The sequence below is a fragment of the Homalodisca vitripennis genome, chromosome 6 (genome assembly GCF_021130785.1).
Source record: "Homalodisca vitripennis isolate AUS2020 chromosome 6, UT_GWSS_2.1, whole genome shotgun sequence".
Classification (NCBI taxonomy): Eukaryota; Metazoa; Arthropoda; class Insecta; order Hemiptera; family Cicadellidae; genus Homalodisca; species Homalodisca vitripennis.
The window spans coordinates 157,214,467-157,232,299 of NC_060212.1; the positions used below are offsets into that span (position 1 = coordinate 157,214,467).

At 40.4% G+C, this 17,833-nt stretch overlaps 1 protein-coding gene across 3 annotated transcripts in view; it reads right to left on the reverse strand.

Moving 5' to 3' along the window:
- Positions 1 to 17,833, reverse strand: part of LOC124365061 (ribosomal protein S6 kinase alpha-5-like) — a 299,623-nt gene that overhangs the window by 27,940 nt on the left and 253,850 nt on the right. For all 3 annotated transcript variants that reach the window (XM_046820979.1, XM_046820977.1, XM_046820978.1), the window contains exon 2: positions 9,388 to 9,456. In XM_046820979.1, the coding sequence (XP_046676935.1) occupies positions 9,388 to 9,456 (69 nt within the window). The remainder of the gene's footprint in view (positions 1 to 9,387; positions 9,457 to 17,833) is intronic.

Here is a 17,833-nt window from a genome sequence, read left to right on the forward strand (position 1 = left end):
CAGGAGCGCAGAAGAAAAGGGGCGCTCCTATTCTAGCAAATACTTGGGTTACACGGTGAAATTGAGCACTTTGAAGGCCATTCATAGAAAGAATGGTGGCAACATTTTTGCAAAGGAATCATACAACTAGAAACAATTTTAAACAAAAACAAGAGCTTAAAGCAGAAGAAATTCTAATGTGGGTGGAATAAATTATGTCAACCCATTATTTTACAAGTATATCGAGAATGGGGTGAAATAAATGACAAAATCAGTGGAACATTGTCGGAAGTGGGGTTCGGTGTAGCGCAACCCCCCGCACAGTGTACCCGTATCTCCACTCTATAAATACAGCGACCCCGACTCGCTATAGCGCGAGCGCCACGTGGGGACCATTCTTTCTCCACTTGAAATCAACAAGGCGTTCACCGCATCTTCTCTCTCTCTCACTCTCACATAAACCTCTCCTCGCTGGCGTTTACTGCCGAGGTCTTCCTTGGCCAGACTATCGGGATTTATCTGCTCTTTAAATTATTTTATGGGTAACCACCGGAATACTTAACAGCCGGTTGTTATTGGAAGGCCCATCAAAACGTGGTAAAACCATTAACATATTCTCCTTTACAAAACATTTTCAACAGGTAATTTCGTACAAATTTTTCATATGATATACGTACTGTGAGTGTTAAACGAGTTAAATACTGCATTTAATAAAAGTTGAGATCTTAAAAAGTGACAAATTATAACAGTGTTACACGGCTGGTTGAAGGTGTTAAAACAGCTTTTGTAACGTTTAGAAGTGACACAAAATAAAGTATCAACGTGAAGGCGACTGCGGCGTCGCGATGTAGACACTCGGGCCAAAAATAGCCCCATAGTGGACTGACAAATTGTCGCGATCGGCACCGATACCGCTGTTCTAGCCTGCGCACCCCCCCCCCCCTCCTACAACACACATGGGATAGTCGGTTCCTAGCCGTCACCGAAAAACAGAAAATCGATTTCAACCATAACCGGACGGTTCTTAATTACCGCTGCTCACCACGCAGGTACCGTTACCGCCGCAATGTGGCAGAATGGCATTCTACAGTAATAGATTCAGTCCGCTACATCATAGACGGTAGTCTTGGTATGGCTCCATTACTGAAACAGCGTCAACACTAATGGTGCCATTAACCTGACTGAACACTGAACACTGAACACTGGGCATCGTTTCAGTTTGTCGACCCCACGAGGTGCTGTAATCCCCTGAAGGAGTATTTGGAGTTGCAGAACATACTTACGAGGGTTCAGGATACTAATATAACAACTTTACTAGGATTAACCGCATTCTTATGCTACACTCAATAGTTGCCCAAAAGGATCCATTAATAAATTAAAGTTTTACTTTGACACTCGTATTATTAGCAAAAATAATGAAATAAAAATATAAGTTATTTCGGAATTAATTAATATTAATCCATAACTCCGCAAGGACTTCTGGTGGAAGGAAATGTTACATAATTAAGTGTTACAACAAAAGAATACGACGTTTCGAGGTACTTATCCTCTTCTTCAGTTGTGACATCTTAAATACAAATCTAGGCATACAAAGAAGTAAACAATCCAAAAATATGGCGATGAACACTGCAAGATCAAAGTTAATTTAAAATTAAATGAAAAACATGTAACTGACGTACAATATTTCGTTGCCGACTACACAATTTTGGATCTTAGCGTTCTTTGCCATGTGTTTTCTTTTGCATGCTTTTTTGAGTTATGGCACCTAATGGCATACACCAATTTTCAACATCAGAAACGTACATTTTTCTGTTGTCGATAACTATGGTAAATATCCTTAATCACTATACCCTTTAAAATCATCCACCGTTAATTGAGTAATAAGCAAGGAAACCAAATTACTTCAAGAACAAAACAAGGATTGGTCCTGGGCAATCAGGAGATAAAGAACATTTAAAGAGGAAACCGTCCAAGAAGTATTGAAATTAAGGTCTAAACTAAAAGACGTGTGCTGCACCATTGATGGTAGGTTGACCTCATGATTCGCGGCAAGTGAGGCACGACCACGACAGCGAGCACGAGGGCTCTGAACCCGAGACTGGGTCAACGGATGGTCGCTACGCCCAAGGTCGGGCTGGGGCCTATGACCGGAGTACGGAGTGTGGCAGACTATGCTGTAGCGATATAGCGGAGTTGATCGTCCTGTCCAAGGTTACCGAGGGATCGATAGATCCATACAAGACTAAATAAGATAAGAGGGATGGAGACCCGCATGGTCTCGCACATCTGCCGACAGGTTCGCCAGAGTGGGAGCTAAAGTACAAGCACACATGCACTTAGTTATGTTAAAATCCATAACCATAAGACTGTTTGCAAAGGTTGGGAAAATCCTGAATATCCATGGGAATTCCTCAAACTAGACCGGAATATTATCGCATAACAAATTCGTATTATTTTCCACAGTTTTAAACCTATTAAAACGACATTTGACAGCAGTTAAAGCAGGAAAACACAATAACAACGTTATCTTATCTACAGCGCTAACACATTTACTGAGCGAACTTTAAACTATCGTTCCCACATCACTCGCTGTCGTTAACTGTCGAGGTAATTCAATAAATTCGTTCAGTCAGTTTCTTAAAGATATCTATAAACGTTTCATAGTAGAGTCACACAATGTCAAACACTTGAGTGAAATTACTTGAGCTGTAGAGCTAATAACTACTGTTGTTTATGAGCACGTCAAACACAAGCAAGAGCTGTCACTGCCCACTTGATATGCGCACTGCTTGCATATGTAGTAGCACAGACAGGAGGTCGACTCTTGTGGCTACAGGTGGCTAGTTCCGTTTCCTCCGATTGATATCTGTTACTTAGTCTGTCGGCCACTTATTAACTGACATACACAACATCATGAGAACTTATACAAATAAAAAATTCACAACGTGATAAAAAACGGCTTTCCAATTTTGAGCAACTTACACTACTACACCAGATTGTGTAACCTCCCGGTACCCTGAAACTCGTACTTCATACTCAAGCCAAATCGCAGGTAAGAAGTACTTGCGGAGTTTTTATCAGATTTCTAAGGAAAACATTCGGTTTAGGAAATAAAGGTCAGTGGAAAAAATAATGGTACTAAATCAGCACCTTGCGGTACGCCGCAGCGATCAAAATGTCAAATACAATCATAGATGACAAAGGAGCTCCTACCACGGGATTGGCGAGGAGGGCCGCGAGGCGCTTGGCTGGTGTGAATGACCGACTCTTTTGGTCAACGTCTACCCAACATTACTGCTCCGCTAGCGCCCATCTAATCATACCGTTGTGTTTAGTCTGCGATGCAACGCCGTGAGATCTATACCTGTTCACTACGTGTTCACTGAATAGCATGTCGAAAATTTCTCTGCATTTATCGTACTATATACAACATTAGCTTGTTGGGATGATTATCTACACGAAGAGCGAAATGGAACAACCGATGTTAATATGTCACTGCAGGAAGAGAGAGGGGAGGACAGGCGCCCACTCAGATTACTCTGGCCTGGACCGAACCCCCGGGGAATACCCGTCGTTCTGGCAAGTGTTTCCTTATCTGCCACTCACTGGCTTCCATTTTCTACTACTCCGCGGCCTCGGTTGTCACCAATATTCTAGACTAATACGTCATTCCTGGATCGCATTATGATGCACAAGGCCGTAAATTAGTTAAATCTTGAAAAGCTGCCAATGCTCCTCAAGATTAATAAAAGGTCGTTGCAACGTCACACGAATAACGTTGCAACTCGAATGCACAACATAGCTTTGTTTATCTGACTTCCTCTGAACGTGAATCTCCGCAGCGGCGCACGAGTCTGCAAGATCACGTCGTCGTCTTGAACGTGTGGCCTGAATACCAATCGGCAATCTTACCCAAGGTATCACGTCCCCGACGGAATTTTCTCCCGAGAGAAAAGTTGCGTGGAGCGGTTTATTTGTTCAGTGCGATATCACGACACTAAGTTATAACTTCTGCCATAAATTCTGCACGTGCTTGTCCCGATCTAGAGTTCACGGTCCGTTGTGAAAAACCAGTGGTGTAACGATTCCCGAGCGTATCTCAGCAACACTGATTAGTCTTGTGGGAACAAAGGTTATCGCGTGGACTCGAATGTTATACATTCTTATCGCCGCACAGATAAGTGGGCAACAGCGAGTCCGTGTTACAGGCAGTACAGATGCCTTGTTGGTGACGAAATGACCACGAGCACGGTTTACAGAACCTCGGATATCGGGAGATGCTGCTGGCTCACCGGTGAAAGGAAGTTTGGCAATGGTGACCGAAGGCTGGCACGATTCCACCGATTTATAATCAATTTAAACTGCAAAGGCTTCGAGAGCCATTATCGCCGATGGAGATGAAGATTCATATAGACGATTAGTGACGGCACGTGCTCTTCACTAATTCCGTGTGGGAATCGCCATTGCGCGTCACTACACAAAGCTTATACACAATATAGAAACAATCCCACCTGAGATTTTGTCAGTAGGAGTGCACGAGTTGCGTGCCGCCACACCATCGTCGTGAGCTTATACGGTCATTTAATTACCGCGGTCGCCGACCGTTTAGCGGCGGTGCCTTACCGGTGACATCGCGCGAACATCACCATCACAATCAGAATCACCACCTCCGGGTCGGTGACCTGCTGGGCTTGACCTGGCCACATCGGTGCCCAAAATATTATTACAGCTAGAGACACCTCACAAGATTGTGTACACAACGGTCGCTACTTGTACGGCTGGAGAATGGAAGCGATAAAAGCCTTATCTTATCTGGTTGCGATGAATGAAAATTGACACGCCGTTACGGAACATACACGAGCACAGCTGCTGAGAAACGCGTCGACACTAAAATCGTATTACAATTTTAGTGAGGATCTCGTCTGATAACGGATGTTATGAGTTTATTGCTGTCATTAATCCAGCATTAAAGTGAACTTTATTTGTTTCTCAATCTTGTCCAACATGTACTTTTACTGAACGGAGATATGTCATTGGACTTAACAATTTTTGTGTAAAATGAATAATTACAAAATTTTAACATTGTTAAAATATTACTGACCTATTATAGTAGAGGTGAATAAGAAAACGACCAATGAGTAATTATGAGAGGTTTTTACATCACCTAACGATAAGAGTTAACCAGGTAATGATATATTTCGTGGCAGAATTACATAATCCTCGAGAGTAAATTCTTCTTTGTACCACTTTTAAGAATACGGTTATGTTTGTAACCGAAAGCCCCCATTGAAGTTAACTAACATGACGGATTTTCTCAATGGAGGGAGTGAAAGAAGTCTGTTTCAGTAGGTTGTAAAACCGAAACAGAAACACGGGTCAGCAAATGTCTACTCAAACTATAGCGGTCAACAATGCTGAGGCGAAGTGTCAGCTTTTTGCTTTCTTACTAGTAGGCATAGTAGTAAAACAACTACATCCTCCACAACTAGACATCTTTCCCGCAACGAACTGGACTCCGTACATTATGAGCGCTTTGAGAAAAGAATTATACCAATAAGAACATTATTGAATGGTAAATTAACTTGAACGAGACCGAGAAAAATGTTTACATATTGCGGGACACTGTGTTAGGCTAAAGACCGAATAACTAATTGCCGTACATAGCCAGTATATAGATTGGACCTAGGGTAAGCGGGGCGAGCAGGCCAGCACGTGGGGAGGTCAATAGCCGAGCCTGCAGTCTCGTCCCTGGCTCCGCTACTCTAGTCTGCACTCACTACCGATCTTCCTCATAGTCAGATCACAAATACAGAGTGTTCCTACATCTGTTGTAGATAAAGCAATAGTCTTATATATGGCCGTAACCAGATCTTTCCTTGCGCTGATGCAACATTCAAAAACACGCAGAAAAAAATTGTCCAAAGTCGTCGATTTGGAGTACCTACGATAAATCCAAATCAAGGGTCCTTGAAGCCGAACAGCGCTACGGCCATCAATCGGCGACGTGCGAGAGAGACAGAAGAGGCAGCCATATTGGACTGCACCGAGAGATAAGATAAAGCGACACACCAGCAAACAGCAGGTTTCTCCTGTGATTCACCGACTGTACTTGCCCCATTCTGGCATAAAAATAGCCAGCCCTTTCTACAGATCAATCTTCAATGCATGTTATACTTCTCGTTTGAAGGACCTCACTTATCTAATATTCTATCCCAAGAGGCAATACTTAGATTAGCCAGAGTTACCCAATGGTTTTGTCACATTGCTTCACCCAGCTCATATACTCTTGCAATAATGACCCGAGGACGAAAAACCGGTCAGGAGGGTGTGAGCAAAGCAGAGGTTGTCGCCCCCAAAGTATAAAGCAAGAGGGAAGTTCTAGCCATAAATACACGAGCCAGCCAGACACCAGACATTCAGTTCGGAGAGATGTCATCACTGTCTTGTTACCAAGTAGGAACAAAGGCAAAACAAACTTAACTTCTACGTTTGTACAAAATTACCTCAACATAATTTTTGTAGAGAAATACCAGAACTAGCACGTTATAAAATAAAGTTTAAGCTCATTAACCATACACAGTTCTCACAAATAAGATTTCGAGGTCGCAAAATGTGATCATGTGATTATTGAATATGTTGAAACTTTTAAATATTACTTGGACAATAGTGTAATTAACCGAATAAAGACTACTTTAGAAAAGAAAAAAAGGTGCGTTATGTATACAACAACAAAAGGTCAGCAATTGAACGCGTTCTCTATGGAATATTCCGGGACGAAAAATTGCACGGACATTCAAAACAGGAAAGCTGCAATTACATCGGTATCCTAACACAGTAACAGGGGTGTGCGGCGATCCGAGGAGGGTTCAAGGACCTGGCATCGCGTGTCCTGCTCCTGCACCCCTGCTGTCGCTTCCTGTCCGTCGTCTGTCTGCAGGTAACGTTACCCAATCACAAGGTGTCACCTAGGGGTGGTCCGACTCTTGCCCAATCTGGCTTCCCATGGTATGGGGGGGGGAGGACCCGAGGAGAGCAGAGATTAGAGGGATGTTTTAAAATTATGTTAGGATAAGAAACTCTTGTTCGCTATTGTGGTTCGCTTTATAATGTCAAAGTGCAATATTACAGAAATTATCGAGGCATTTAAGGAAACGAGTAAAGTTTTTTTTGAATTATAAAAACGCTACAGTAATTCTTTATTAATGAAGTTGTACGTAAGTAAAGATAAGATTAATGAAAACTTTAAATTAATAATTATTAATTATTATTTTAATTAATTATTAATTAAATTAATAACTTATTAATAAATCGCACGAGCAATGTTAAGTGTGTTCCACGTGTCAGGAGATGAGGGTGAGTGGATGAGAATAAAACGGTAACTGGAGAGCCGTCAAGCGGTGCAAGGTTGTGGTCGGCGAAACCGATACGGGGAGGAAGAGAAGTGAATTGTCCCGGTCCGCCCCGCATGTCGGGATCCGCTGAGAAAGTGTGCTATGCGAACAAGTGGAACCTGGCGAGCTTCACTGCTACTGGAGCCAACAACAACATGTGTCATTACCGACCTATCGTTATCCTACTGTGTTTTCTGAAGAGTTCTAAATTCACTAGCTGTACAATACACTAAATAGTATCTATTGCATCACAGAACGAGACTAATAGACTACATTAAAGATTTTTTCTGAAGCTTTAATTCCGAAAAATACAAAACTAAACTATCTAAAATTGGATCAATTATTGTATTCCTTTTCACAACTGACTGAATTTCATACTGGAAATCAACCAAACCCAGCGTTGGAGCACTAACTGTACATTATTCTACTCAGATCAAGCATGCTGACAAGAATACCAGACCGTTGACGGTGACAAGTACACCACGGTATCGCACGTGCTACATGTATATCACCCGCGGGAAGATGTGCAGAGCCGGCACGCTGCCCGGTGTCGGTTCCGTTATCCCTGTTGCGCCTCGCAACTCACATCGGAGTCGCAGGTAATTGAGGACATTCACCCGCCACTGCGCCGCCCCGCGCCGGGCCACTCTCAATGACCCAACTATCCCAGTTATGTGTGTGTGTAGGCCCCATTCACGGTATCACTTCACTATCAATTAGTGCCAGTTAGCGGACAGTATGGCGCGCCTCGCCCGTCCGCCCCATCCGTCTATCACCCAAATCATTGCAATTGGCAGAAGGATTAAAGGCAACATTCGCCTGAATGAAATATTCCCCCGGAATTACATTTAAATTTAAAGCACAAGAACTAAAAATTCTGATTACTAATTACTAAGTTGGCAGGAAGATGAAATAATTACTGAAATTTAAAATAAAGTTTTTACATCTGAATTTATTCATATTTGAAATCTCTACTATGACAAGTTGACAACTGTTTAAAATAATTTATTTAAGCAAACATTTCGCCACAGTTGTGTTACACAAAGTGTCGCCAATCATTATTAGAGTGATGAGTGGGGTCATTACTGGTAGAGGATAGATGAGTGAATAGCCTCAATAACTAGTAAAAGGCGGCGGGCGAGTTGAGAGAGACCGAGTTTATTATCTCTGCCCCCCGTAGAGTAGCGAATAACGCCTGCAGCCAGAGGCAATGCACCCCCAGCCATTGATCCTGCCCTTCCACGCCCCCCGCCGTCACGTGTCGTTCACCAATCACCACCGCCACGTTGAGGCATTCACCCTGGCATTGACTGTCTGAATATTGTGATTTTAAACTATTTACTTAACAACTTTTTAATTGGATTTGGAATATTACATTTACATTTTCTAGGATGAAGTTAATCATTTGCAGGCCTCAAAATTAGGGTAAATTAAAACCAGCAATATTTATAGAATTAATCATGTAATGAATAAGTGACCTGATACTGGCGTGATAATCAGGGCACAATTACAGTGGATTATCAGACGACAATCGCCGCAAGGTGTGATAAGACAACAGCGGATGGAAGGCTGTGCGATAACACCGAATACTTGTCTCGTGGGGCGATATACACGCGTTATCTTATCAGCATATTCAACCGCCTGCTTGGTTCGTTCTTACAATTAATAGTTGTACAGATATAACCGAGTATTGTATTTGAATACAGCTAGTGACAATGAATTGTAATATTTTATGACCTTCCTCATAAACCAGTGCACTATAGCTTTTTTTTCTCCGTTGACAATGTAACACTCTAATTTTACGAGTACTTCATAGATCTACATTGAATTTTAGCTTGTGCAAAGTAAAGAGTTTTAAATGAACCAGACATTTTATACCACATTGGATTTCCCCCATTTCTCTCTCAATGAAACAACTTGACGTTACAAAGCGATAAAAAACAACGAGTACTCCTTTAATATAATTAAATAAAATTGAGTTTCTAATTTCTACTAATGGAGTGTAATTGGTACTCACCACCAGTGCCAAGGACTTTGAGCAGGTCGAAGCAGGACATATCCACACGTCCGGCACACGTCAGGTTAACTGAAACAGAAACACAACCTTAATTATTTTTGTACACAGGAAACATTGATGCAACATTCACGACAAGCATGTAGCTTGAGATTTCTTTTGTGAAAAGGGTGACAGATTTGGTAGAGTGTAGCTTCTAGTTCTAGGTCCGGGGTCAACACTCAGGCAGCAGCACTCACAGTTATCAGCAGAGAGATAAGGGAGACGACGACTCTGACTCCCATCTGTGGCCGTCCCCTTGCGAGCCTTTACACTGTATACGAGGAACTTACAACTACAATACACTCTTCATTACTTTAAAGTATGCGTTGACTCTGAAGTATCCGTATTTTGGATTGAATTAATTTAAGACACTTCCTGTGTATCGTTCCGAGGTGTATTAGTGATCGGGGCATTATTTTGCTTCAAAACCTCTACTTTGGAATTGAGTTCATAATTAGAAATGGGGATTACGTTCTCCTCTGGTGGAAGTACGCGAGGACGCTTCTGCGTACAAAAGACTCGGAAATAACCACATGGCCGTAGACCCTTCTATTTATAGCACGAGCACATTCTGTTTGGAAACTCGTGTCACTGATCGCTGTATGCCATTCCGGTTGTAAACATTTACAGCAGTTGCCTAATCAGAGGAGAATTCCTGGTGGCAATTTGTTCAGAACATGAACACTGATTGAGTATTTATAGATCCAGGGAGTGTATGTTATACAGTTTGACAGGTGTAATATCCCTTGTTTTTCATTACCAAATTCACGAATCCTGATTACATATTTTATAGCTGAAAATCTGGAATGTAATTTTACCGTAAAATTAGTACGAAATCAACATATAAATTTTCCGTTTCATTCGGTACGGATTCAAATTGTACTTAAAACATTACCCATTGTGAAATTTGGCTTTAATAGTCAAAGTAACTCAAAGAATTTAGAATGGCGTTTACGAAGATAATACACTTTTTTACAGGAGCAATAATGAATTCACGATTTTTCCCCAAATTTATAAGAACCCTTGTTTACTACGCTGTTATGGTGGTGGTCTTGTTTGGGCTCTTTTTCTCCGTATGTGAATCACGCAGCTGGGTAAAGAAGTTCGAAGCATCCTTCTATCGAAGGAGAAAAACGAGTCCGGCAAATTTGTTTACACTGCGCAGACGCCTTGCGCAGCGCAGGTGACCTCTGGGTAATTGTTATAAAAGACGACGACACGGCGGGCAAGGTCGAGCGTCCTTGGGTAGTAGCTTAACCGCGCCACAGCGCTGCAGATAGGCTATAGTGAACTAGCAGTACACACGCAGAACTTGCAGGAATCCCACAGGAGTTCCGACAACTGGCTCGATTGGCACAGTCCCAAGCTTATCCATTCATTATAACATCACTTCTCTGTTGGAGAGAAGAAATAAACATTACCGAGAAACTGTGTTGACTATGTGTTTCCTACTAGTTGATCTCGATTCTTGGAGGTTATCTACGTTTAAAGTAAAATTGCGCGCTTTGAGGAAAAACACATACTTTTGCTTAGACCATTATAAAAAAACATACACACTTTTAGTAGTGATACTACCGTTTAGGATAAGCAAAATCATTTCTTGTTTCTAAAACGAATAGAACTAATCCCATTTGATATTCTAAATTTTTTCACAGTTTTAATTATTACTCTAAATATGTATTATACATGTACTGTTCGGATAAAAAAGTTAAGATGTAGTACATCCTTCTGTATAACAAACCATTTTTAGGTTATGCCTACTTGGAAGTTCCGGTCAGCTGATCGGTTCGTAGGTTATGTTCGCTGCAATAGCCTGGGCCTGGGATCACCTTGCCTCGATGGCAGGCGCGTGCGCGCGCGTGTGACAACCAAGGTCGTACATTCTTGGCCGGCTCTGCACTATTTGTCGTCATATTTCCTCACATTACTGACAAGTGTATTGCCGTTGCCAATATTTGCAAGGCGAGATTCACTTTGCATTACCATATTATTATGTAAAACACGTTGTCAGACAGTGGTTGTGTCCTATCCATCGTGTTAATCGTGGCCAATTATTATTTTAACAAGCCAATGTGGAATGATATAACCGACCACAATCTTGTTTATGTAGGTGACGACGATGGTAGATACTAAGAGGATGTTACTGTGAATATTTAACACTTGTGTGCTTGACACCACACTTACAGCGCCCTACTAACCTAACCTACTGACCTGTATACGCTAAAGTCAGGCGGTGGGTCTCGAATGTACTACTTCTACTGCTGCAACTATTGTTGTCTTCAATCATAATTCAGTACATATATGTAGTTACACAACAGAGGGACTATTGGCAAGTCTAAATATAGCATATCTGGTTTTAGCTTTACCAATATTTATAGAAGACATTAAAATGAATTAAAACTAAAATATTATAGAATTATTTATAAATAATGATAACTGCACGTATTATTACGTGGTTTTGACTCGACTGTCAATTATTGTTTTTTGAAACTCTCCAAACTACGTATTAACCATTGTTTATGCATGGTAATTTTTATCTTTCATTAAAACACAACAGCAATTTATTTTTAATTGAAGATACCTGTTCCACCTGATTGATTTGCGAAGCCTACTTGATATTATTAATTCGAGTAAATTGAATATAAATGCGAGGACCACGTAAAAGATTTGCAATAACCAGCTGATACGTCAGTGTCCTTGAGACCGATTACAGACATCTAACCTATAAGGAAGTAGGCCTAGAGGCGGTGCAAGCTATGGTTGGCGCAACGTTTCCTCTCATGTGACCTACTGACCCCGTTCTGCACCGGGCGCTCTCACTCGCACTCACGGGTAAATGTGAAGTAACTGAATTCACCCGCAGACAACGGGAGAAAGGAGAGGCCTTCCTACGGCCTTCGGAGACTTCCGTTGTTTCCGGTCTTCCTACTTTGCCACGCACTGGTGTGAATATTAAATCACTTAATTTGTATGTAATTTAATATAAGAATAAAAATAATTGGAAAAGATTTTGTGGGAACTTTTAAAGGAATCATTATTTTAAAGTGCTGTCAGTAACGTTTTCTGAGGAGAAATTGTAAAAACATTTCAGTCCCCAATGGAAAGGAAGGTTCTTGAAAGGGTCGCTATAAAGGGGGTTGCGAAAGCTGGAAGGGAGAGGTTGGGAAGGATGTTTGCATATGGCCTATGATGAAGAAGTTGCGGCGAAAAAGGAGTTGCGATTCATTGCAACCTTAACCGACTGGTACACATGAAAGGCCTTGATGCAGCAACTGTGTCAAGGTATGATGTGATGACCTAAAATCCGTGCCGAACAAGTCAGTCTCTACCGGTCGGTCTACAAGCCCTCTCCTATTATCGCCAAGAGAAAGCTGGAGCGGTTGCGCCACCGTCGTAGGCAACCCCGTGTACGTGCACGTGTATGTGGGACCGTGCGCGTAACGATGCGTGCGCTGGCGGGAAACTGGGCTAATTGAGGAGGAAGAGGTGTCGGTGAGAGGGAAAGTGAGAGTGAAAGTGCGCTGCGGACCGCTAGCGGGTGCGGGCGGCACGGCGTGGTACCGCAGGAATTGTGTCGTATTGGGCAACCGAAACCTTGGACTTGCGTGGTCTGGTTTGGCAGCTACGACTGACCGTCCGGTTGTTTCTGGAATAGTCAATTGCGAAGTCGCTTATCCGTCGTTTAATGAATACGGCTAAAATTTAACTGATAAATTATTTAATTCCGGTCACTCTTAATTTTTTCTCCGAAATGTTGCTATCTTAAGTCAGCTCTTTCTCATTTTGGTTCATTTATAGCTTGATTTACAGCATACAATTAATTAATTGACATTAAACCTAGCTTATGCAGTTCTATTATAAATATGTAGCATGGTTAACCAGCAACCACAAAAAGGTAAACCCTGTAAATTTTATAATAATCTCCACTAAGTATATTTAGAAATGTAGGTACTCTCAAGAAAACAAACACGCTCTCCACACTTGCGTTATAAACAAGCTCACCGAAACATTCTTGGAGTGTTGAGTATTTAATTCGGCTGACAACAGTAGCCTATAGGCCGGCCCGACTCTAAAAATAGCGTGTGGGAGCTAAAATACCCAAGGCCGGAACGAACAAACTACAGCGCTCTGTCGACTATCGTAGTCGTAGTACGACAAAACTGTCTCGTTTGAGAACTCAGTGGGACAAACAGCTGATCTCGAATGTTTACCCCAGCCAATTAAATTAATCACCAAACTGACGACAAAACGAATTGGCAACAAATGGAACCCCGTTTTTTACTATTACACGTACAGTTGTGTATTTTTTCATCACACATGATCATTCCCCTAACTTAAATCAGGTCTATCTTATTCCGTAACTCAGGAAGGACATATGCAAATTCAACATCCGGTTAAATAATGCTAACGAGTCATAATCATTGTAAGTTCGCCAGCGAAAGAAGAGATAAGTGAAACGCCAATGACGGAGGCCTCGAATACAAGGGAAGGCCAAGGCGCAACCTCCGACAGGCCTGCGATAGACAGGTTAGTTAGGTTGTATCAAGCTTGCTCTTGTTGGCGCAGCTGATTCCATGAGAATTGGCGGACACACGGATTACTTCCGGTCTTGCCAGCCAGACTTGAGCTACAATGGAAAACGTTCGAATCGCCATAACTCGATTATAAGTACTGCCGAAGAAATAATTTCGAGAAATGTATGTTAAAAACACACGTCAACACAATCAAGAGAAATGAACTTTCTGATAAGAACATTCAAAGTACGGCATTTTACTTGAAATTATACACAAACATTGAAGTACGCTACCGAAGGTTGTTGTCTGAAATAGAACAAGGCCCTTTTACGCTTGGACCGGAGCTCAGAGGTTATCGGAATAAAAGCTACGTAACTAGAATTGTTAGTAGTGATAACAGTCTATATATAATTTTGTCCACAGTGACTATAAATACAGTGTTTCAAAACCAATAATATTCTAGTTGAGGTTTGATGGCATAAATAATCCGAAGAAATATATGTGAAGATAGATTGAAATATATCTTACACCGCAATGCAAGTGTAAAACATTTCACTTTACCAACAACAGTCTAGGCCTTGGTTATTTGAGACATAATCGTATAACCTTGACGCATAAAGTGGAGAGGACCAATGTCAGGTCATAAACTAGACTTTCGCCAGCAAAGTGGGGCACCTTCCAGCCACCCCCCACCCACGGCCTCCTATCACTTTCGCTTTCGCCCGGTTGCGCACAGTCTCACTATAAACTGGCACTGCCATATACTCCTGTCACATCGATACCATCAGCTTCTACCGCATTAAACCGCGCAAAATTCTATAATTAGTCCATTAAAAACCCTGACGTACCGTTATCTAGTTACGACCATAGATGTTTAAAAAAAATTTTAAATCCTAGTTCTTTCCTTAAGATAAAAACAACGTTTATTTCTAAAATCACAATACTTTCTTACAACAAATAAAAATAATTTAAGTTATTTTTATTACGTTAATTATGATTTGAATATTTTTATTCTGGAAGGCACAGTACTAATTGAAACTTGACGGGCTTAACTAACTGAATTTTGAGTTAAGTAAGAGACTCTCCGAATCGTTTATTAATAACATAATTTTATTGATCAAATCAATTAATTAAAAACCTATTGTAGAAGTTAGTTTTGAAGGCTTTATATCAATCAAATAGTAATAAAATAAAAACAAATAACCAGCCATGACATTAGGTTCTTAATCAATGCCACAGCAAACGGGTCATTCATTGGCTTTTAGGTTAGATGGTTTAAAGTGGGCGCTGATAAGATATTATGACAGCAGCTACCGGCTGAAAAAGTGAGGTTATGTTGACCAATCCAATGCCACAGCCTGCTGTAGTGGGATAACGGTCCGGTGGCTGAGGCAGCCTTGACGGCTGAGTTCTGCGAGATATTAATTAGGCAGTGACCGCCCCCCGCCCCACGATCTGTCCACCCACCGGTTGCCTGCTTGTCTTCAAAACTTGTGTCTAGACAAACCGGCCCGCTACCTGCAAGTATATCTGCAGAGGCGTTCTGCAAGTAACTAAAGGGACTAATGTGTAATAACGCAACAATATTCATAAAAGTAAAGCATTTCATATTGAATTTTCTAGTAACTTTTATGGCAAAAATGTTTATTACTTAAATGAGCGCAAACGAAAACAACCTGATGTTAAATACAAATATAAGTGATTTTGTCTCAAATTTTACTTATTAAATTTGATGTAGAAAAAAATTAAAATATACAAATTTATACCACTTTTGAGATGAAGGAATCTGACTTTTTCTGAGCATTTTCCATCATTCAGTGATACAAAAAAGTTAGTAACACTACGTTTCGAGATCTACAATCTGATCTTTTCCACTGATGAAAGGTGTTTTTGTTAGAGCTTATTTGTTACGGGCTTATATCTTATCACATAAATGAACGCAAATAAAAACACCCCGACGTTAAAATAAATATTCAAGTGATTCACCATTCAATTGATTAATTTTATGTAAAAAGAAAAATCAATACGGAAAAATAAATCGGAAACATAAATTTTAACTGGGTCTACTTTTTAATGAAAAAAAAACATGATTTTCTCCCAGACATTTACCATCGTTCAGTGATGCGTCAAAATCAGTTGAACTACGTTAAGAGAACTGCAGTCATATCTCTTTCTCAGGTGAATAACTAACTAACTCAGTTATCCACCTGAAGAAGATATCAGATAGCATATCTCGAAACGTACCGTTACTGATTTTTGTTGAAGTGTGTTAGTGAGTTTTTGTAAATGTCAGAAAATCCAGTTTTTTTACAATCCGAACTAATAAAATTTCATAAAATGTACACAAAAAACTGAGCCTCTAGATAAAAAAGTATTTTGAAGTAGCATTATATCCACGCAGAGAAAAAGAAAGAAGGTATTCAGTCGGTAGTGAATCAGTTGTGTGCTATGTTCGACAGACAGCTTGACCTTTCGTATTACACAACCACAACTGGCCTTGCCCATCCAGAGGCGAGGAGCCGAGGACAAGGTCTTGAGTTGCTGTATGCACTCCCCCCCACAACAAGACGATATCCTCTCACCAGTGCCAGACACGGAAGTCGGAACCAGGCGATTATTGCCGGATTATCTGTCAATAGCAATATTTACTCTCATAGCGCCCTACTGTCTATCTTCTATCGAATAAAACGAAGACAAATTTAATTAAGCTAAATTATTATCAATTTTACCACGAACAATTTTTTTTAATGTTAAATGTACATACTTTAAAGATAAGAGTATCTGAATACACAGAAATAGACGAAAATATACATTACTTAGCTTGAGGGATTGACAAGTTTTTATTAATTTAATAAATTGTTTTAAAATTATATGATTTTTAAGAAAAATATATGGGATTTAATATTTATTCGTGACGAATTATATTTTTTAGTATCTAATGAAAACTAAAACTTCAATAAGCCATAGACTAACTCTTGTAAATAACGTCAAAATTTTAAACTTTAGCTGTTTTGTTTGGGCGTGATTTGAAAATTGTTTTTATTTCCTACTTAAATGTCTTTAATTTTATGAGGAGTAAAAAGAAAAAAATCCATCTTTACTGTATTCCGGGAAATCACCTTAAAGCGATATAAAAGAAACAATAAAAATATTTTCTGAACAAAATAGATTGCACCGGAAACAACTGAGACGTTATAGCGATAAAATTGGTAATAAGCAGTACCAGCCGTGTAATTAAAACCACTGTCAGTAAAAGTTTGACATCACGTTATTCCCGGACGCAATAACGAACTGCTAAATATATTTAAATGCGATAAGTATATTAATTGAGTCTCTTGAATATCTGGCCGGTGATAAGATTAGAAGAGTACCGGAGCGCCCCGGTCCTTATACTGGACATTCCAACGAAGGTGAACCGGTGCTGCTACAGCAGTCCCCAGTTCCTGGTCGACTTTCCTGAGACCCACTTGCCCGTCTCCCTCGCTTCTCCCAGTTTACAGCGGCACGGTGCACTTTCTTATTAACTGTACCAGCATTGATTCGACCGATAGAATGATAATTATCCCACAAATAATATATATATATATATATATATATATATATATATATATATATATATATATATATATATATATATATATATATTCCAATAATAATTTAATTATTGGACCAATGCCAAATGTAAATAAAGCATTCCCTAATAAAAATGTGGATAACATTTCCTAGTGATGGAGGGGGGCGTCTTGACAATTTTGGGGGCTATCATAACACAACCATAATGCAACTGGCCTATTGCTAATAATTTCGGTTTGTTAACCATCAAACTTGAATCAATTGATAAACAATTCTGCACGACAACCGTATAATATTTAGAAGTGCACAATAATAAACAT